The 22,257-nt window shown below is 48.9% G+C and overlaps 2 protein-coding genes across 3 annotated transcripts; both read right to left on the bottom strand.

The window, feature by feature from the left end:
- Window positions 1-9: 9 nt before the first annotated feature.
- ADPRS (ADP-ribosylserine hydrolase) lies at window positions 10-6,577 on the bottom strand. The gene is made up of 6 exons (XM_080654220.1): window positions 6,308-6,577; window positions 3,711-3,807; window positions 3,234-3,441; window positions 2,941-3,125; window positions 2,587-2,687; window positions 10-1,988 (listed from the first exon to the last, which is right to left on the bottom strand). The coding sequence occupies exons 1-6, from the start codon at window positions 6,519-6,521 to the stop codon at window positions 1,696-1,698; spliced, it is 1,098 nt and encodes a 365-aa protein (XP_080510346.1). The 5' UTR covers window positions 6,522-6,577; the 3' UTR covers window positions 10-1,695.
- An 841-nt stretch (window positions 6,578-7,418) lies between these two features.
- Window positions 7,419-11,745, bottom strand: TEKT2 (tektin 2). 2 transcript variants are annotated; one of them, XM_080654874.1, is made up of 11 exons: window positions 11,441-11,745; window positions 11,202-11,307; window positions 10,097-10,290; window positions 9,891-10,016; window positions 9,489-9,694; window positions 8,852-8,995; window positions 8,656-8,770; window positions 8,381-8,488; window positions 8,104-8,247; window positions 7,871-7,950; window positions 7,419-7,730 (listed from the first exon to the last, which is right to left on the bottom strand). In XM_080654874.1, the coding sequence occupies exons 3-11, from the start codon at window positions 10,250-10,252 to the stop codon at window positions 7,517-7,519; spliced, it is 1,293 nt and encodes a 430-aa protein (XP_080511000.1). In that variant the 5' UTR covers window positions 10,253-10,290; window positions 11,202-11,307; window positions 11,441-11,745; the 3' UTR covers window positions 7,419-7,516. The 2 variants fall into 2 exon arrangements, with proteins under 2 accessions (XP_080511000.1, XP_080511001.1); XM_080654875.1 differs by lacking the exons at window positions 11,202-11,307; window positions 11,441-11,745 and having other exon boundaries at window positions 7,420-7,730; window positions 10,097-10,312.
- Between the last annotated feature and the right edge of the window lie 10,512 nt (window positions 11,746-22,257).

The raw sequence follows: 22,257 nt of genomic DNA, 5'->3' as shown, positions 1-22,257 counted from the left end.
TTAACAATGAAAACTACATTGTGCATTTTAATATTCTGATTCCTCACTTTTTTTAAGGTTAAGGTTTAAATATTTTCCATTAGTAATTTCATTTCTAACCTGATAGAAGCAGCTTAGTTCTCTACATACCTGTTAAGTGCCTGTGTCACAGAAGATTCAGAAAAGTTGCACTGGGGAATCAAAGAAAATGGGACTTCTTTTTGAAAAGAAAAACAACAGTACTGACTGTGTTGACACGGCCTCAATAAAACCTGTTGTGTAAAACAGCGCGTGCTGAGACTGGCATTGACGCAGAGGTCTCAGACTGGATTTCCTCAGGCACCCAGGGAGCTTGCTCTGTGGCCTCAAGGAGCTGCCAGCATGGTGTCACCACATCAGAAACACTCCACGCTCTTAAGCTGCCGAGGCTCTGCAACAAGTAAACGCCAAGAAGCATTTTCAGAAACCAAAGTAAGCAGGGGCTGGGGGAGATGGATCAAGCTTCCCTGGAACATTCCTGCAAGCTCTCAGGGGTAGTGGAGCATGACAGCTGGCTCAGGACCCCAAGGGCCAAGTTTCAGCATCTGATACAAATTATGAATGAAATCATGCATCTTTGCTCTTGGGGGCGGGGCTAGTGCCAGGCCGTGCTTCTAGCAGGGCCCGCAGAGCTGTCCTGGGCAGAAAGCACCTGTCCCAAGCTGCAGGGATTGGGATGGCATATCTGAGACCAGTGCATGCCCTGCGCAGTCCTGTGGTTTGCCCAGGAGGCAGATGAGGCACAGCCTTCAGTCCACCCAGCGCACCTGGACGATGCACCTTCCCCACCCACAGGTTGGCAATCCAGTGATAGGCGGTACCCTCCGCTTTCCCCTCCAGGGCTCTAGTTTTTGGCCTGGCTGGGGCTGGGCCTATCTGGGAGCAACCTATGGAGTCAGGCTTTGAGAGCAAGAAAATCTGCCTCTGCCTGGGTCACTCAGCGATCTCCAACAGGAAACGGCACCAAACCATGACTGCTCTGCCCTTCCTGGGTGAACGACACTGCAGGAATTTGCCTTGACAACCCAGCAGCTCGTCGCCGTGGGGTCCTAGCGATGAGGAGAGCACAGCCCAGAGAGGCACTAGACAGTAAAGGTCAAGGGGGGAGAGTGCATTCAGGGCAGAGGAGAAACAGAGGAAACTGGTGGGATTTACCGAAAACTGTTTATTGCTCTGTGGCTTCCGCTGGAAGCTGTTAACAGCCCGAGACAGCCCAGGGCCAGGTGTGTATGGAGATCAGATAGATTCAAGTGCCCGTCTCCTGGATCCATGGAAACCTGCTGCTCAGTCCTGCCCAGTCAAAGACAGGCTTTCTGGGAAATTGACTAAATCCCAACAAGGAGACTGGATGCTCCTGCAGACCATTTTCTCCCCATTCCATGTCCTAAATAAGGAAAATGCCACACGTACCCGCCAATAAACCTGCCCTGCTTCCTCGTGTCTGAGGAGCCAGGGGTGCCCAAGGCTCTGCAGCAAGCCAGAAACCCAGCACGAGGGAGGCCTCAGTCCCTCACTCCCTGCTCCAGCGACCTCCCCCGGGACCCCAGCCCCAGCGGTGCCTGTGCCCACACTGCAGGAAGACTGAGGCCGGGGGCAAAGCCCAAAGAAATGCAGGGTTTCCAGCCTGAGCTGTCGCTGGCCCCACTGGACATGGTGGAGCCCCAGCAGCTGGGGCCCTCACAGACTCTTCTGGAAGACACGGTGCAGGCTCTGGGCCAGGATGTCGGTCTCCTCATAGCCCTCACAGCTTTGCTGCCAGCTTTCTGGCACCTGTTCCATCCCATAGTAGGCGCCAGCAATGGCCCCAGCCATGGTGGCAATGGTGTCTGTGTCCCCACCAAGTGAGATGGAATAGATGAGAGTCCTTTGGAGGCTATTGAAGGTGGAGGGGATCTCGGGGTCGGGCTCCATGCAGCGCAGGAAGCAGTAGATGGCGGTGGGCACAGATTCAAAGGCGGCAATGCCATTCCCTGTGGGAACACCAGATTATGGGGACTTGACACCCCCACATGTCCCTAGGGTTCCTGCCACTTGCCACAAGTCAACACTCTCGGCTACAAGCTGGGCTGTGATTAAGGTCACAGGCTCTATAGGTAGACCACCTGGGTTCAAATCCTGCTCCCCACGCCCTGGCTGGGTGACAGGAAAGTTCCCTAAGGACCAAGGTTCCTGCACCTTGGGTTCGACTCCCACAGAGTGAATCAGGTGTGGAACTCTCACAGGGCTCGCGTGAGGGTGAAATGAGACCAAACAGATAAAGCACTCTGCAGAGTGCCCAGAGCACACTGAAATGCTACTAACTCACCAATGGCTATCAACAGCGGCTGTGAGAACGGTGGCCAGCTGCCATTGCTGGGGATCTTTATCTGTGAGGCCGAAGGAGCTGCAGCCCCAGAACAAGAAGGCGCTAAACTCCCTCAGAACCTGCCAAGGACCCTGCAGAGCTGGCTCTGCTGTCACAGCAGCCCCGGCAAACATGTGATGGCAGGTCTGACTCCTTGCTCCCCTCCCATCCTGAGCCCAAGCCTGCCCCTAAAGGATGACGGTGTGGGTGTGGAGACTACCCACCCAGCTCAGACACCACCTCCTCTCTGGTCACCGCGTCCTGCTCTAGAAGCTCTCCAATCTTCTTCAGTCGGCTGGAGTACGGATGCTCCTCCATGCCCAACCTGTGGGTCCGGGGGGAGGAGGGCAAGATTGCAGGGAGAAGGTTGTGAGGGAGGGGGCTGGGTGTGAGCCGCTCATTTTGTGGGAGCCTGAGCCTTGCTTGAAGCCCAGCCCCGGCCAAGGGACTCTCCCACCTCTCCCTAGGGTCTGCAGTTACAGAAGGAGGAATCTGGTGTGGCAATGCCAGAGGAACCCACTCCATAGGCATGCACACTCACAAACACACCTCCAGCTGTCTCCATGCCACATACTCACTCCCTGGCATCCGAGACGGACTGGACATCACTCTCCAGCTCTTCCATGTGGCCCAGGAGTTGCTTGAGAAAGAGCTCACTGGACGACTCCCCCTGCAAAGCCAGGTGCACAGCTAGGGCCTGCAGGATGGCTCCGTTGTAGCCCAGGGAGGAGGCGTGTGTCAGCTGCGCCGAGAGCCGGGCGAACTAGGGCAAAGGCAGTGGAGGCTAAGACCTGCTGTCACAGAACCCCGGGGAGCGGGGGGGGAAGGAGGGAGAGATGGGACAGCCCAGAAGCCCGGCTGCCCAGACTACCTTCTGCACATCCTGGATGCTGCTATAGGCCAGGGAGATGCCAGCCACCCGCATGGCACCCCCGTTGCCATAGGAGCCTTTCCCGTTGAACTGGGCCCGAGCAGGCTCATAGACATCTCGGCACTTGGGGCTCAGGAGCTTCTTGAAGACGGTGATTACTCCAGCACCGTAACCCCGGTCAGGGTCTTTTTTGTACTCCTGAGCAAATCTAGGAATGGAAGGGACACAGGATGAGGCTTCACAGATGCCTGTCAGGGCTGGAAGAGAAACCCGGCTGGTTTGGGAGCTGAGGAAGCCCTGGGGACGCCGGGAGCCTGCAGCAGCAGCGAGGACATTTCTAGCTCCCGAAGCTGCAGTGGCCCTAGAAACAGTTTCTTGCTGATGGGGGTCCCAGCATGCGTGACATCACTGCTCTGGTCAAGGGGTGCAGTAACTCGGCCCCCCAGGTTTGCCTCGCCCCAGGACCATTCCCCTTACCTGTGAGCCATGTCCACCTCGTCGAAAGCCTCCTTGGACAGCAGGGACTGCACGAGGGCCCTGGACATGGCGGTGTCATCTGTGTAGTACAAAGCTTCTGCAGGGACAGGAGGGGAGGGAGGGGGGGAGGGCTTGTGGAGCTCAGGGGTGGCAGCGTTGGCCTCGTGCTCGTTCCTTTCACGCACCACTTCTAGAATGCCTCAAGTCAGCCTCTCCCTCCCACCGTTTCCTGGGCTCTGGGTCTTGGGATTTTCAGCAATTCTTTGTTCTGAGACAGTGACCAAGTCCTGCTCATTTCTGAAGGAAATCCTTCCACCCCCTTCTGGATGCCATCCCTGCAGCCTACTTTTTTTTTTTTTTTAATATATATTTTTATTGATCTCAGAGAGGAAGGGAGAGGGAGAGAGAGATAGAAACATCAATGATGAGAATCATTGACTGGCCGCCTCCTGCACGCCCCTCACTGGGGATTGAGCCCGCAACCCGGGCACGTGCCCTTGACCAGAATCGAACCTGGACCTTTCAGTCCGCAGACCACTGACCAAACTGGCTAGGGCAGCGCTACTCTTCTTCCCCTATTAATTTATTTCAATTTTCTTTTTTATTGATTTGAGAGAGGGGGAGAGCAATTTGTTGTTCCATTTATTTATGCATCCATTGGTTGATTCTTGTATGTGCCCTGACGGGGGATCGAACTGCAACCTTGGTGTATCAGGATGACACCGGGCTACCCAGCCAGGGCCTGCAGCTCTAGTCTTAATACGACCTGCTGTGGGCCTCTCAAATTTCCTGCACATTTCCTGCCCTGCAACCCATCCTACATGTGCAGCCAGATAATTCTTCTTAAGACTAGACCAGTGGTCGGCAAACTCATTAGTCAACAGAGCCAAATATCAACAGTACAACGATTGAAATTTCTTTTGAGAGCCAATTTTTTAAAACTTAAACTTCTTCTAACGCCACTTCTTCAAAATACTCGCCCAGGCCGTGGTATTTTGTGGAAGAGCCACACTCAAGGGGCCAAAGAGACGCATGTGGCTCGTGAGTCGCAGTTTGCCGACCACTGGACTAGACTATCACTTTCCTTATCTCACTCTCCTGCTCAAAATGGCTATTAGTTGCCTTCAGGATGAGGCCCAAATTCACTGCTGTGGTATTCAAAACCCTCCCCTCCTCACTCATCTTATGTCCCACCATTCCCCTACATGTTCCCAGGATCAGTCTTGGAGCCTGAGTCAAGTCCTTCCCAGCTGGGCTGCTCCCCTCTCTCCTCCCACCCTCACTCCCCACTCTGGGTGCCCAGGAGTACTGCTCTGGCATTTTCAACACAGCACCATTGTTTATGTGGTGACTTAGCAAATAGGCCAAAAATGGGCTAGGGCTGGGGACTTGGTTTCATTTGAAGAATCAGTTACAGCCCCACCCGCGTGGCTCAATGGTTGAGCATCAACCAGGAGGTCGAGGTTCGATTCCCAGTTAGGGCATATGCCTGGGGTTGTGGGCTCAATCCCCAGTATGGGGCGTGCAGGAGGCAGCCGATCAATGATTCTCATCATTGATGTTTCTCTCTTTCCCTCTCCCTTCCTCTCTGAAATCAATAAAAAAACACACACAAAAAAACGGTCCCTACATCTTGTCTTCAGCTCATCTCTCTCCTTCCCTTTGTACCAAATCATACTCTATTTTCTCATTTTCCATTTCCTCCTAAACCCACTGGAATCTAACTTCAACCTTCTACGAAAATGCTTTTCTAAATCCAGACTTCCCTCTCCTTACCGTCTCTGTAGCAAACCAGTGACCAGCATCTTCACCTTGAAATGTTCTCAGGTTTTGTTGATACCCATGCCCCCTACTTCTCCTATCAGACTGCTTCTCTAGCTCCTTTTCCTCCTCCAGGGTCAGCCCCTTTTCCTTTCTGTACTACATGTTCTCCACGAAGCATCATCCATTGCTTGACCTCAGACGAGATCCTGAGCTGAGATCTGGGGGAGGGAGGCGTGGGTCGTGTGAGTGCCTTTACTGAGCGAGAGACAACGCCGGCAGGGCCCTGGGCTAAAGGAAGCAGGATGTGCGAGGAGCCCAAGCACAGAAAGCACGTGCGGCGGTGTAAGAGGAAACTGGAGCCGGAGAAGGCCTGGTGGGACAGGCTGAGGAATTCAGCTCTATCCTACGGGCAATGGAAAATCACTGCACAGCTTCCTGCGAGGGAGGCCGCCATAAGGTCTACGTTTTGGGAAGAGCACTCGCTGCTGTGTGGAGTGGACTGAGGGCCCCCTGACTTGAGACAACTGGGTTCAGACAGGTAAAATCGAGAGGGTGTATATGCCGGACTAGCGCGACTTAGGGTTCTGGCTGGCGGGTCTCGGAGGATGGTGTTGCGACGCCCGAGTCGGGAAAGGTTCGGGCGAGATGCGCGAGGATGGAGCTCGGATTTGGACACGCTGAGCCCGAGGTGCCCACGCGGGCCGTGCAGGTCCCAGGTCCGCCCTACGGAGCTGCATCTCCCCACACACCCTCTCCCGGCCGCGCTCCCACCGCCCCGCGTCCCTCCCGGGAGCCCCGCCGCCCGTGTCCCCCGAGCGCCCGGCCCCGCCCACCTGTCCGCGCGCTGCCCGCCGAGCCGGGGTCGGGCTCCAGGCTCTGGACGTGACGCAGCACTGACGTCAGGCTGACGGTGTCGTGCGCCTCGTAGATGGCGCCCACGCAGTCCCCGAGCAGCGCGCCCGCCAGGCAACCTCGGAAGCGGGAGAGGGAGCGGGCCGCCCCAGCCCCTCCGCAGCTCGCCGCAGCCATCGCCACCGCCGCCGCCATCCGCACGGGCCGGCCACCACTTCCGGTGCGGCCCGCACGCGCCTCCCCCCACCCCCGGCTGCCTCGCGCCCCAGCCCCACAGCGCCCCCTCGTGGTTCTGAGTCGCGGCGCCGCTTACGACCCACAGCGCCACCCAGCGGCCCGGAGGCGCAGCTCCGCGTGCCTGGGACCGGGGTAGGTCCCACAATGCTGGTTGGATTCCACCAGGCCTCTGCTTGTAGGCCTGGTTCTCCCCACCTGTAACCGGTGTCACGCTGGGCGGGCCGGCCACTAAAGAGCCCAGGAGGGCCAAAACCGGTTTGGTTCAGTGGATAGAGCGTCAGCCTGCGGACTGAAAGGTCCCAGGTTCAATTCCGGTCAAGGGCACGTAACTTGGTTGCGGGCACATCCCCAGTAGGAGGTGTGCAAGAGGCAGCTGATCGATGTTTCTAACTCTCTATCCCTCTTCCTTCCTCTCTGTAAAAAATCAATAAAATATATTAAAAAAAAAAAAAAAGAGTCCAGGAGGGGACTATCAGACCGCGGTAGCCCTGCCCTTCAGGCCACTGCCACCCGGGTCCTGCCTTTATGAAAGCCTCTTTCTTTGCCCCGTCAACCCAGCCCTCCGATGGCAGCCCTAGTTCTTGATCCCCAACTCCCACTGTGATCATAGCCTTCCCTAGGTATCAAGAGGGCAGGTAAGGATCCTGCTGGGGCTGGGCTGGTTCGAAATCATGCCCTTGGAGCCAAGGGGGTGCTGGCCTACACCTGAGAGGGGTCCTTAAAGAGGGAGATGGAATCGGATTTGGAACATGGAGCTTGGGGGATGATGGTCCCCGTTTATGCCTCTCCATTCACAGGAGGGCCAAGAGCCTTCTCACTCCGCTGGCTACATGCAGGGGTAGCAGAAAACCTTCTAGACTGAGAAACTCGACATTTATTAGATTCATTCTCTCCACCCCCCTTCCTCTTTCATTTCCCTCCTAACCTCCCCCCTCCCCCCTCAGCCTCCAAGGCTAGGCTAGCTGCAGCTGGCAGCTTTTGAGTGGACTCAGGGTACGGTTTGTGGTGCGGTTGAAGGTGTCCACCTCAGGCACAAACTTCTCGGCTGGCACAGTCAGCTTCTGGCGAGTGTCCATGCACTTGGTGTCCAACAGCATGGAGTTGGCTTTGCAGGCGATGTCAGCCTGCAGCCGGGCCAGGTGCTTGTACAGGGCATCCAGAGCATCCCTGGGGAGGAGGCATCAACAACCCACCCCCCCGCATGAGGCTGGAAGGTGAAGGAAGCCAGCGGGGAAGCCAGCAGGCAGCAAGAGGCCCCATGGGTGAGAGGTGTCTCCCTGCCCCTCCGGTCCACTCCCCAAACCTACTGTGCTTGTGCCAACTTCTGCTTCAGGGCAGCAATGGTTGCCTCTAACTGGTGAACCTCGTCAGTGAGGCCATACTGTGCCTGGAGGCAGAGGTGAGGGTTGGGGGTCAGACATACTAGCCTTTAGCCCACAGGCCTGGGCACCCCTGCTCCACCAGGAATTTGTTCTGGGGAGTGAGTGATCCTGAGGAGACTTTAGCAGGGGGGCAGTGCCCCATTGGGGTACCCTCACACCTGGTCCCGGCAGAGTTCCACATTGGGCCGGTAGGTTCTGGACTCGAGCCGAGTATGGCATAGCTTCAGGTTCAGGAACTTTCTGCGCAGATCTTCCTCCAGGTGCCGGATGTCCTCCTGCAGGTCAGCGATCTCCTGCAAGGTCTACAGGGGACAGAGGGAGTGGTCTCCAGTGGCTGAACCCACCACGGTGCACCCAGGGCTTGCTGGACCAACATGGTCTCCTCCTCCCACAGCAGGAAGTCCAAGCCCCAGGAGACTAATGGAGAAGGCTCACATTCTTCTCTTGCCACTTGAGCTCACTGTACATTTTCTCCATCTCCCGCAAACGCTTTCTGAAGGCAAATTCCGTTGCAACCCTCTGGGCTTCAAGTTCATTGTTGGTCTGAAGGACAAGATGAGGCCGGGCAAGACAGGGTATAAGTTCATGACCATCTTAAGGATGTTGCTCAAGTGAAGGGTTGGGATGCCACATGGCCAACAGGGAACAGACGCTAAAGGCTTGAGTGCATACTTGGGCCACCCATTAGGGTCAGGGGAATGGCCAGTTACCTCAGCAATAGTGAGGGCGATGGCCTCCCTCAGGTCTGTGGCTTCTTTCATCTCAGATTCTGCCCGGTTCTTGTTGAACCGACTAAATTCATCCCACTCTTGAAGTGTGGAGGAGCTGCAGGTGGCAGGAGATATGGGGGTCATAAGAGTATGGCCACTGTGGGGGGAGGGGAGGAGAGACTGAAAGACTTCTTACCCATCGGGGACACGTGTGGGATTAATCTTCAGAGAGATGTTTGGGGACTTGAGGTTGAGAGAGAGGCAACCTCTGTCAATGTCCAATGTCTCCATTTTGCCCCGATGGTCAGAGTTGAGCTGCTGTCGGACTTCCTGCAGGAGGCTGGGGCAGGAACAGACTAGCTCCAGGTCCATCCCTCCAAGGCCCCAAGGACTTAGCCCTCATTGTGCTCCAGGGCCACCGGGGGATGGGGAGGCTGGAGTGACAATGGAGCTACTGCCACTGCAGCTGAGACAAAGACCAGCATAGCTGGATAAGCTCCTCACAGACAAAATTATGACACTCACGTGCTTACACCCAACCACAAGGGCACATGTATTAGTTACACTCACAAAGGCTCACACACACAATAGGGTACTCCGTCAGGGTGGTGGCAAATGGGCTTCATCTCCCATGCTTCCCGTCAATCGACAGTGGCTCCCTAGAGCAGTATTCTGAGGCCATGTCGAGGCAGTGGAAGAAGTGGTATCATCCGTTAGTGGTGTTTGCCATGGGCACAGCAGGGACCGAAGGTCATCCACAGTACAAATGTTCTACACTTAGGACACACAGCCCTCAAGTGCAGGTGAGCTTGAGAATGACGCCTCTCCCTTACCAGAGCTTCTCAAACGTCTGGCTAATCTTCTGTTGCAAGGCCTTCTTGGTGGCCTCAATGACTTCCACCTCTTTGTGCAGCTCTTCCTCCACAGGATCCTTCACCACATCAATGTCACGCCGACTGTCCCGCAGGGTCAGGCACTGGATTGCCACATCCAGAGGCAGGTTCTTGGCCTGCAGGTTTTGCTCTGCTGACTCTTTCATCTAGAACAGAGAAGGCACGGAGGCTGCTGGGCCATTCCCCGAGAAGCAGCTCTCATTCCCACTTTAATAGAGGGGCCAGTGAGTGACTCAGGTGGACCTGTCACTAAATACCCATGAAGGGTTCATTGACCTCCAAGTGGGGAGGGGGGGAGGTCCTTGCGGCAGGGTCTCCTGGCACCCTGCCCTAGCTCCCTGCCTGTGTCAGGGCGTCGATCTCTGCATCTAAATCCGTCAGACACTTGTCCAGCATCTCCTTCCATCGGTTGACTGTATCAACTCTCTCTGCCAGTCGAGTCCTATTGTCATGTTCATCCCAAATGGTCTGGAAGAGACAGAGCCAGATAAGGAGGGTGTTTGGGGATAGGGGCTATCCCTTTGCCCACCTGAGCTCCTGTTCTCAACCTGGTTGTTGGTCTCATTGCGGAGGACCCGGGCCTCCTGGCGGATCTGGTGTGACGCATCTCGCTGCCGCTCAGCGTTGGTGGACAACAGGTAGCTGTTGGTATGCCAGTCCTGCAACTGGAAGCGTTGGCTGGGCTTGACGCTCAGCGTGGCCATGGTGCTGAGCCCCTAGGCCTGTTCCAAGACACCCACCTCTGCTGGAGAGGAAAAGCAAGGCTGCGGGAGACAGTTCAGTCAATCCTCCCCGAGATCAAAAGCTCCCTCCAGGGACCGGGCCACGTGGGAGTCTGTACTTGTTCTTTAATAAATTTCCACCTTTGCTATAAAATAAAATAAAAAAACTCCCCCCAAAGGACCTGCTCCTGTCCATTTTGCTCCCGAACCCTTGCTGCAGGAAGCCTGCTTGGGAACAGCTCTCCTTTTGCTCAACTTTGAGGCAGTAACTAAGTTTCCTCCCACCCATCCATCCATCCACAGACACACACGCCTGGACCCTGCAGGTCCTGGAGCAGGGTGTGTGTGCTGCCAAGTGCTTAGTGAGGCTGGTGGTGGGTGGGGGTTAGCAGGAATAATAGCCCTTAATCCAGTTTCCACCCCTACTTCCAGCCATCAAGCCCTGCGGAACTTTCTTTTCTTTCTCCGCCCCCGCTTTGCTCAGGACCTGCACGGGGTCTAAGAAAACAGCCCTGTTCTCCATCCAGAGAGGGCGGGCTCGTTTTGCAAGGGATATGAGCTGGCACAGGGGAGTGTTGTTTTTATGGAGCGGGGATGCGCTGGTCCCCTCCCCACCTGGTCACCATACTCCCTCAGCCCCTGTTGGAGGAGGAGCAGCCGGGCTCTGTCTAGTTCCCAGGCGCCCCCACCACTCCCTTCCCCAGGATAATCCTTTTTGGTTTAAATTAATACCCCGGCGGCGGCGCAGAGTACGAAGGAGGAGGGAGAAAGGGAGGGAGCTCGGGCCTGGGTGTGAGTCCTCACAGCGTCCCAGCTCCCCTAGCCTCTCACCTCCTTCCTAGCTCAGACTTCCGCCAGCTCCTCTGTTGCGCACCCCGGTTGCTAGGCACCCGCCTATCAGCGCGCTGGTAACCACCACCCTCGTGTTTACCTTGGCAACCGCGGGGCTGGGGCGACGCGGCCCGAGGCGGCTGGCGGGCTGCGGCTGCAGGAGGGGGCGCGAGGAGGAGGGCAGCCGGATATGGCGTTCATTTTATCTGCAAGATAAACGTTTTAATTTTGATCAAAGTTATGCATCGACATGATAAAACATACGTGCAGAGAAAAAGTAATCTCCCGCTCAGGCGCATTCCCCAGTAGGCATCCTTCCAGAAGTGTAAATATATTTACACGCATTCCTTTGGTCCTGTCTTGTCCAACATTTTCATTCATCTGCTTGACGGCATAGAGTGAGTGATAATCGTATTTGGAGAGGGCACACGCCTGGACTATTAGAAGCAATGCTCAAAATCCAACCATTTAAAAGAGAGAAGGAAAAATAATTCAACCATGCCAGTATTGTTCTAGGCCTTGGGAAATGTTAAAGTTTAATGTTCATAACTATTACTTGAGGTAAGCATTATCTCCATTTCCACAGGTATCTGAAAAGACTGGCCCTGCTAAAGGCAGGGATGTCATCGCTGGTGTGTCTGGTCCCCAGGTCCACGTCCTCTGCGTTACGACTCCACACTGCCTCTAGTGGTGGCGCGGGAAATCGAGAGGAAGGCAGGCAAGAGATTTCCAACACATCCTCGGTCCTCCTCTGGGGGCTGTGCAGAACCACCTTAGGAATGGCATGCTGTTAACCTTGTCCGTCTTACAGGCAGGAAAATTGAGGCATAGAGAAGTGAGGAACGTTCCCAACGTCACATAACTAAGTGGAGAGTCTGGCTCAGAGGCCAAGTTCCGGCTTGATGGATGAGGGAAAGAGAGGAGTCCAAGAAGAGTCCTCAGTTTTGAAACCTCAGTGATTGATGGCATTGTGTTAGCCTTCCACAAAAGGAGGAGGGCTTGGTAGGCAAGGGGAGGATAAAGTTGGCTTTTGGGAAGTTTGAGATGCTTGTGGTAAATCCAGGTGCTGTCCAGAAATGCGAGTCTGCAGAAAGACTGAGGCTAGAACATTTTCCAAACCTCTTTGACCACAGAATATTTTTCCCCCATAGTATATTTTCTGAATTCTAACATATGGCTCATAAACCAGACATACATGGGAATTTGTGATATAGCTCTTTTACTAGGATTAAAGAAGACAGGAAAAAAAACCCTTACCATCTTGGAGATTATTTGCTGGAAGAAATGATCAAATTTTGGCTTATATGGTTTGAAACATAACAGAAAGAAGAAAACAAATATGGCAGAATGGTGATGGCTTTGGTGTATGTCTCTGACTGTGGTGACGCCCTTGGTGTTCATGACTCACGAGGTTCCACACATCCTGGCCAAGGGAAGAAGATATTAGCAGAAAAGGTCAGGCGGCTGATGAATTGGAGCAAGAGAAACAGAGTGATAAAAACGAGTAAAGCTGTGTTCTATTATTTTGCAAGAAGCTATTATTGTGATATTTGCTGCTGTCCAGAAGGTTAGATCATGTGTAATATGCAAGCACGCTGCTGAAGAAGTTTAGATCTCGGCATATACCTGGCCGCGCTCCAGTGCATTCACTAGGAAGGTATATTTTGCTATGGTGGATTATGATGAAAACCCCAAGGCCCTTCAAACACTCCAGTTGATATCAGTTTCAAGTTCCCACTATTTTTCTGCTAAAAGGAAATTTAGATAAGATGACATTTACCATTTGGAAGAAAGGGATCTCATAGCTGAGCAAATGGCCAAATGGGTAGCTGAGAACAGAGGGAAGGAAGGTCAACATCAGAATTAGACAACCTACAAATTATCCCCAATCCCTTCCAGTTGGGGATTTTTTGGTTCTTATTGGTGGACATGTGTATTTATTGAACTGGAATGGGAAATTTATTTTTAACAATTTGTGGGCAGTTTTAGCTCAGTGTTTTGTGATCATGATGACATCTGGTCAAATGTGTCTCAGTGGTTGAGCGTCAACCCAGGAACCAAGAGATCATGGTTTGATTCCCAGTCAGGCCACATGCCTGGGCTGTGGGTTCAATCCCCAGTAAGCGGGGGGTGGGAGTGTGGGGGTGTGCAGGAGACAGTCAATCAGTGATTCTCTCTCATCTTTGATGTTTCATATACCCAAAGAAGGAATTCTCACACAGGAGAGGAGTTACTGTCAATTTGTAGCAGAAATAGACATCATTTCTCTGTTTAATATATGCAGTACCACCCTAACTGGTTTGGCTCAATGGGTAGAGCGATGGCCTGCAGACTCAAGGGTCCCAGGTTCGATTCCAGTAAAGGGCATGTACCTTGGTTGTGGGCACATACCCAGTGGGGAGTGTGCAGGAGGCAGCTGATCGATGTTTCTCTCTCATCGATATTTCTAACTCTCTATCCCTCTCCCTTCCTCTCTGTAAAAAATCAATAAAATATATTAAAAAAATATATGCAGTACCCTGGAGTGGTGCTCTTAGATAAAGCAGTCATATCTCATATGAATATTAAAAAGGAGTTGCAATATCCTTCAGTTGGCTGTTCCCCCTCTTCATATTTGAAGTACCTGAGTATTCATTCAGCATCCTCATGGACTAAAAAGGACCCTAGAGATATAGACAAAGAAGCAAGAAAAAAAATTTAAAATGTAAAAAAAAAGTGAAACAGAAAAATGTGAACTTATAATTTTTTTAAGTGATTGAGATTTGGCCAAAGAAGACATGAAATGCCTTTGTGGAAAGTCATTTTCTCTCAAAGTCTGTGCAGTCTTATGGTATGTATCTTCTCAATTTTCTCCTCCCAGTAAATGTCATACATTACCTAATATAGCAAACTCCACTGATTAAAATAATCAGAATACAACTTTTATCGAATTAGAACAATGTTTAAAAGTACTTTAGCTCCGGCTGATGTGGCTCAGTTTGTTGGGCATTGTCCTGTGTAACAAAAAGTCTGATTTCCGGTCAGGGCACATATGCCTGGGTTTTGGGCTTGATCCCTGGTAGTGGGCATGCAGAAGGCAGCCAATTGATGTTATGCTCTCACATCCATGTTTTTTCCTCTCTCTCTCTCTCCCTCTCTCTTCCTCTATCTCTAAAAATCAATAAACTAGCCCTAGCTGGTTTGGCTCGGTGGATAGAGTATTGCCAGTGGACTGAAAGGTCCCAGGTTCGATTCAGGTCAAGGGCACATGCCAGGGTTGCGGGCTTGGTCCCCAGTAGGGGGCATGCAGGAGGCAGCCAATCCATGATTCTCTCTCTTCATCGATGTTTCTATCTCTCTCTCCCTCTCCCTTCTTCTCTGAAATCAATAAAAATATATTAAAAAATTTTAAAATAAAAAGAAATTATCCTATATAATAAAGAGGTAATATGCAAATTGACTGTCACTCCAACACACAAGATGGCTGCCCCCATGTGGACACAAGATAGTCACCACAGATGGCCTGCAGGGGAGGGCAGTTAGGGGTGACCAGTCCTGCAGGGGAGGGCAGTTGGGGGCAATCAGGCTGGCAGGGGAGTACAGTTAGGGTTGACCAGGCTGGCAAGGGAGGGCAGTTAGGGGTGACCGGGCTGGCAGGGGAGGGCAGTTAGGGGCAATTGGGCTGGCAGGGGAGTACAGTTAGGGGTGACCAGGTTGGCAAGGGAGAGAAGTTAGGGGTGACTGGGTTGGCAGGGAAGGGCAGTTGGGGGTGACCAGGCCTGCAGGGGGGCAGTTGGGGGTGATCAGGCCTGCAGGGGAGGGCAGTTAGGGGCAATGGGGTCAGCAGGGGAGCAGTTAGGTGTCAATCAGGCTGGCCGGGGAGTGGTTAGGGGGTGATCAGGCTGACAGGCAGAAGCAGTTAGGGGCAATCAGGCAGGCAGGCAGGCGAGGGGTTGGGAGCCAGCAGTCCTGGATTGTGAGAGGGATCCCAGATTAGAGAGGGTGCAGGCTGGGCTGAGGGACACCCCCCGCCCCCCGTGCACGAATTTCATGCACTGGGCCTTTAGTTAAAAAAAAAATAAAAATCAATAAACTATTTTTAAAAGCACTTTACTTAAAACTTGGTCAGTTGATTTTATTCTAATAGGAAAAATACTATCTTGTTAAGGTATCTCCACATCTAGCTACTGAAGATAACCTTTCCTGGAGGTGTATATTTGCACAGCCTACTTTGTGTGTTTTCAAACTCTGAAGTTTAAGTATCTTTCTTTGGGTTGCACTTCCAATGCCTAGAGGCAAATACAGTACTTAGTACTCCATCTCCTAAGTCTTTCCTACTGAAATGTGCTAGTATGCTTCTTGATCATTACAGATATTATAAACTAACTAAATACTGGATTATGACTTCTACATGATTGTTAACTACCTTTTATCTGGATTCATTTCAGATAAGTTATCTTTTTGTCTTTCAAGTGGCCAATCTCTAACAAATAGTTCCTATTTTGATGTTGATTTTGAGGTCATTTTCTATTTTATTTATTTTTTTTACTTTTATTATTATTTTATTAAATGTATTGGGGTGACATTGGTCAACACAAATAATTTTCTATTTAATTTAAATCTAAGAGAAAAATAGATATAAAGATAACTCAGAAGATGAATAATCATTTTATTCATCCTTTTCTATTTAGAAGCATGTTAAAATATCAAGTTATTTCCAATATGCAGAAATGCAACACTGAACATCTTAAAAGCTATTCTTTTCAGCCCTTCTTCCCTCTTAAGTGGAAAAATAACGTATAAATTTGAAGATTTTTTTTTCTCCTTTATCTTCCTTCTGTCATATGTAGATCATTGAAGTTAAGTCCTAAACAGCTTACTAACATGCTTGGCAAATAACAACAAAGATTTAAGTTGTGGTTTACTATTAAACCACCTTTTGGCCTTTCCTCTGGAAATTGCTATTTTACAAATGTGCGAACTGTGACTGTGAAAATGGTTTTCAAGCAACAACAATAGTGTCACATTAGAAGATTTCTGGTTTAAATTGGGACTGGCTTGGGCTATTTACAGTCAAGTAACCCTCCCCCCACCAAGGTAGAGTGGAAGATCTTGAGGTTTTGTTTTTTGTTTTTAAAAAAATACATTTTATTGATTTTTTTTTTTTTTACAGGAGGAAGGGAGAGGGATAGAGAGTCAGAAACATCGATGAGAGAGAAACATCGATCAGCTGCCTCCTGCACACACCCCACTGGGGATGTACCCGCAACCAAGGTACATGCCCTTGACCAGAATTGAACCTGGGACCCCCAGTCTGCAGGCCGATGCTATATCCACAAAGCCAAACCAGTCAGGGCATCTTGAGGTTTTATATGAGTTGTTTGCCAAAGGGGCTTGGGCGTCATTTCCCAGAGTAAATTACATTTTTTAAAACATGGAGTGGGAGAAGAGTTGGCCTCTCTTACTTTAATTTAGACATTTTTGTTTGTATTACATCACTACAGAGGAAATTGCTTGGACTCTGGCCTTGTTTCTAGCTTACTTTTCTGCTGATCTTGCACTTGCCTCAGGCCAAATAAATGCAGGTTGAGATCCTCAAGGTTGAGACTTAGGCGAGGCTAAGTAGTCTTGCATAACACGTTTGTTAAAAATATTATAGTAACTGCTGCTTTAGCTACACAGTCCACTTGGTTTGCCTATCTTATCTTCAAAACCCACTCCTGGAAAGTAGCTTTGTTTAATTCAAAGTTATAATTTTGTGATTTTCAAATTAATATCTAAAGGGTCTTAATGTAGATAATAGTACTATTTTTTTCATTAAAGGTTTAGATAGCACTTCTGAATATTTATTTTCTTTGTTTTTTTTCTCTTCTTACTTCTGAATATTTTTAAAAAATACTTTCCAAAGGATGCCACAGATGGCAAACTATTATAATCTAAAATCTTTATAAAAGTAGTACAAAAATAAATTGGAAAAATTAAACTCATATTAATTAAAATTAAACTTTCAGTGCATGGGACAATGTGCAACCAATTGAACTACACCAGCCAGAGTAGGAAAATATATATATTTTTAAAATATATTTTTATTGATTTCAGAGAGGAAGGGAGAGGGAGAGCGAGATAGAAACATCAATGATGAGAGAGAATCATTGATGGGCTGCCTCCTGCACGGCCCACACTGGGGATCGAGCCCGCAAGCCAGGCATGTGCCCTGGACCAGAATCGAACCCAGGACTGTTCAGTCCCCAGGCTGATGCTCTATTCACTGAGCGAAACCAGCTAGGGCCAGGAAAAAATTTTAATAGAGAAAAGTGCTGCTCTATAAAGGCATCACAGAAATCTTTATAGACTGTGGAAATTGTAGAAGTAACAAAAGTGACAGAACATAGGAAAACAATCATCTTATTCTAAGATAAAACTAAATATTTCAGGCCCTTTTTCAATAAAAACATTTGATCAAATATTACAAAAATGATCACATCCTTTCCTGCCATTGATGGATTAACCTAATTAACTTTCCTGAAAACATCTGCAAGGTTTGCAAGTCTCAGCAACCAAGAGGAATTTGTCAAAAGATTAGGCAACTGAAACATGAAGACCATGGAAACACGTATGGCCACTCTTCTAACCCCCGCCCCCAAACCCACCTTAGAACTTTACCTTCGTCTGCCATCCCATTTCTGTATGTTTAAGTGTGGTGCTCTGAGCACCCTTTTCTGAAGACATTTCGATACCCTGGTTGGGTAGCTCAGTTGGTTAGAACATTTTCCTGATACACCAAGGTTGTGGGTTTAGTCTCTGGTCAGGGCACATACAAAAATCAACCAATGAATGCATAAATAAGTGGAACAATAAATCGATGTTTCCTCTCTCAAATCGACCAATAATTTTTTTTTCATTCTCTCTCTTTCTCTTTTTTTAAATAAACCTTTATTGTTCAGATTATTACAATTGTTCCTCTTTTTTCCCCCCATAGCTCCCCTCTACCCGGTTCCCACCCCACCCTCTGCCCTTACCCCCCCGCCACCACTGTCCTCATCCATAGATGTACGATTTTTTGTCCAGTCTCTTCCTGAATCCCCCACATCCCTTTCCCCCCGAGAATTGTCAGTCCACTCCCTTTCTATACCCCTGATTCTATTATATTCACCCGTTTATTCTGTTCATCAGATTTTTTATTCACTTACTTTTTAGATTCACTCTTTGATAGATATGTATTTGTTGTTCATAATTTTTATCTTTACCTTTTTCTTCTTCTTCCTCTTCTTAAAGAATACTTTTCAGCATTTCATATAATACTGGTTTGGCAGTGATGAACTCCTTTAGCTTTTTCTTATCTGTGAAGCTCTTTATCTGACCTTCAATTCTGAATGATAGCTTTGCTAGGTAGAGTAATCTTGGTTGTAGGTTCTTGCTATTCATCACTTTGAATATTTCTTGCCACTCCCGTCTGGCCTGCATAGTTTCTGTTGAGAAATCAGCTGACAATCGTATGGGTGCTCCCTTTAGGTAACTATTTTTCTCTTGCTTCTTTTAATATTCTCTCTTTGTCTTTTGCTCTTGACATTTTAATTATGATGTGTCTTGGTGTGGTCCTCTTTGGATTCCTTTTGTTTGGGGTTCTGTGCGCTTCCTGGACTTGTAAGTCTATTTCTTTTACCAGGTAGGGGACGTTTTCTGTCATTATTTCTTCAAATAGGTTTTCAGTATCTTGCTCTCTCTCTTCTTCTGGCACCCCCATAATTCTGATGTTGGTACGCTTGAAGTTGTCCCAGAAGCTTCTTACACTATCTTCATATTTTTGGATTCATTTTTCTTTTTGCTTTTCTGGTTGGGTGTTTTTTGCTTCTTTGTATTCCAAATCTTTGACTTGATTCTTGCGATCCTCTAGTCTGCTGTTGGGCCTCTGTATATTATTTTTTATTTCAGTCAGTGTATGCTTAATTTCTAGTTGGTCCTTTTTCATATCCTCGAGGGTCTCGCTAAATTTATTGGCCTTTTCTAGTATATTCTTGAGAAACCTTATAACCGTGGTTTTGAACTCTATATCCAGTCGTTTGCTTTCCTCCATTTCTGTCATTTGTGACCTGTTTCTTTGTCTCCGCATTTTGGCTGCTTCCCTGCGTTGATATTGTGGCTTTGTGTGCGAGGTGTCCTATAGGGCCCAGTGGCTCAGCCTCCCCAATTACCTGAGGTGAACACTCTTGGTGCACCCCTTTGTGGGCTGTGTGCATAGTCTTGTTGTAGTTAAGCCTTGATTGTTGTTGGTATCACTGGGAGGAATTGACCTCCAGGCCAATTGGCTGTGAGGATCAGCTGTGTCTATACTGGGAGAACTTCTGTGCTGGAGACACCCTTATGAGACAAGACTTGCAAAAGCCTCTGTGCTCAGTTTGGATGGGGCGGAATCTCAGGGCGGAGCAGACAGCAATGGCTTCCCGTCAGCCCTGCCCTAAGAGGCCCCTGGGTCTCAGTGTCCCACGGTAATTGCTGCAAGCACCTCTGAGAGAAAGCCGCCCTTGAGTTTCGCCCACTGCCAGACAGTCCAGTTTCTCCCCGAATGAGTCTGGGTCCCGAGTCTTGCCCGGAACTGGAGTTCAGAGCCATCAGAAGCTTTTGTCTCCCTCCCGATTGAGAAAGCCAGCCGCGTACTCAGCTGCCAGCCCTCTCCGCATGCGCATGCCTCCGCACCTCTGCCTTCTGCAGCTCCTCTGAGTCTCAGTGTGCTTTTCTCTTTCCTTCTAGTTGTAGAATTTCCACTTAGCCAGCCTTCCTGTGGTTCTGGTTGATGTCCGTTTTGTCTTTTAGTTGTAGTTTTGAAATTGTTGTGCGAGGCAGCAGTTTAGGTGTTTACCTATGCTGCCATCTTGGTTTCTCCAATAATTTTTTTAAAAAAAGAAGAGTTTCAAGCAGTTCAGCTCTAATATAATTGGTGATTTATTCTGACCAGTCCATCACATCTTAATCAATTAGAGGAATGGGTGGATTATGGTCTGCCCAGATAATTGTAGTAATTTCTGGTACTGCACTCTTCTGGCACTTCATTTTTCAGAGCATAGCCTTATGTTAACATCACACATATTTCTCCCATGTAACTGTATGAATTTGGGCATAATTATTGACTTGTTTGAATTTTTCTATACTAGCGTAGTTACTGGGCAGTATGGCAGTAGAGATTCTCTTCAATTTGTCACTTATCAACTCAACACATATAGTTTAAAAAACACACATTAGCATTTGTTAGTAAGCTAACTAGTGCTTCTCTAGCACTAGTTAGAAGGACACAAACTATGTTGTTAGCGTTGTACAGAGTCTGGGGGACGCTGGGAGATGACTGGGATGGGGAATACATAACAGCAAGAAGGGATGAGACTGAATTCTCTGATGTTCTGGAGAACATGAATAGGGTAAATAGAAATTATGAAAGAACAAGTTTTTTTTTTTTTTTTTTTTTTTTTTTATTGATATTTTACAGAGAGGAAGGGAGAGGGATAGAGAGCCAGAAACATCGATGAGAGAGAAACATCGATCAGCTGCCTCCTGCACACCTCCCACTGGGGATGTGCCCGCAACCAAGGTACATGCCCTTGACCGGAATCGAACCCTGGACCCTTCAGTCTGCAGGCCGACGCTCTACCCACTGAGCCAAACCGGTTTCGGCTGAAAGAACAAGTTTTTAAAAATTTTTTAACCTCACCCGAGGATATGTTTACTGATGTTAGAGAGAGAGAGAGGGAGAAACACTGATGTGAGAAACATCGATTAGTTGCCTCCTGTATGGGTCCCAACCGGGGATCCAACCTGCAACCTATGTATGTACCCTAATTGGAAATCGAATTCTCAACCTTTTGGTGTAAGGGACGACACTCCAACAACTGAGCCACCTGGCCAGGGTGGTAACAAGTTTTTAACATTTAGGCTGGACACCTTCAAAGTAGTTAGTTACCCCTGGGTAAGGAGCACATCCTCAGAGGCATTCTTGCATTGGTTGGAGGCCATACCTCACACTTTGAGTCCAGTTATGGCAAAGGAAAAATGACAGTGCAGGCTGGGCAAAGAGTGGTGGGGCCTGTGGAGACAGTCTGCCCCATCCAAAGGGGGCAACTGTTACTGAGCAACATCCCCTGACGGCAGCCATGAAGGAAGGAATAACGTGAAGTTGCTGAGTCTCCTCACTTTTCAAGGGAAGACATCTGGATTTTTATGAGGTCTTCTGATTTTTAAAATGTTAGCAAGTAGTAAAAAAATATTTTAAACACCAACATTTTTTCACAGGCCAAAATTGGCCTGCCAACTTGACACCTCTGATCTTAGTCCAGTAACTTCAATTATACAATGAAATGATACACCTAAAATTATACAGTTATGACAGTTGAGAGCTGGTTCCCAAAATTTTAGTCCAGTGTTTTCTTGCTTGTTATACCTGAACTGTCTATCCACTTCTGGGCCTGTGAAGAGTCCCCCAGGTCATATCAGTTTTTTACCTAACTGTTCTTAAATTCTTTTACTGCCTGACTTCTTGCCTCCCCTTCTTTTCACTCCACCCAGTGTTTTTTATTTAAGGACAAATGGAGTGGGGAGAACCTCTTTAAAACCTGAGCTCGGTCCATATGCCCAGCCCTATTAGGTGCTTTCTGTATATTATCTCATTTAATGTCCCAACAGTCCTACTGTTATATTCTTACAGATAGCATCAAGGAACTTGCCGTGAGTGTCATACAATCCAGGTTGGAGCCCAGGACTTCATGAACCGTAAAGCCTGAATTCTTTCCATTGTATCACACTGGTTCCCTTTACCTAAGAGCTGTAATGATGACCACACAACAGAAAGCTTGGAGCAAAGCTTTTCTTTTTATTGCAGTTATTAGTGAAAGTTACACTTCAAACTGAAGCTAAGCAACATTAAAACCAGTATTTCTTTTTAAAATCAAGGATTAAAAATAAATACAACATAGAACTTTTTCAATATGCAGAATGGCAGAAAAAGAGGAGTGGGGCTGTCACAGGACATTTTAGTGACAGTTTGGCTCGGAAAGAATTATGATAATTTAACACAATATTGTAAGCGAGTGAACTGCTTAAAAAGTGGCCTTTTTAAGCTTCTCAATCTCAACTCTAAGTTTTTTGTTGTAATTTTTTTGGAGGAAGATAAATTAAAGTAGAAAATTTACTAC

The sequence above is a fragment of the Plecotus auritus genome (assembly GCF_963455305.1).
Source record: "Plecotus auritus genome assembly, chromosome: 2".
Taxonomy (NCBI): Eukaryota; Metazoa; Chordata; class Mammalia; order Chiroptera; family Vespertilionidae; genus Plecotus; species Plecotus auritus.
This window is presented reverse-complemented; position numbering and strand designations above follow the sequence as displayed.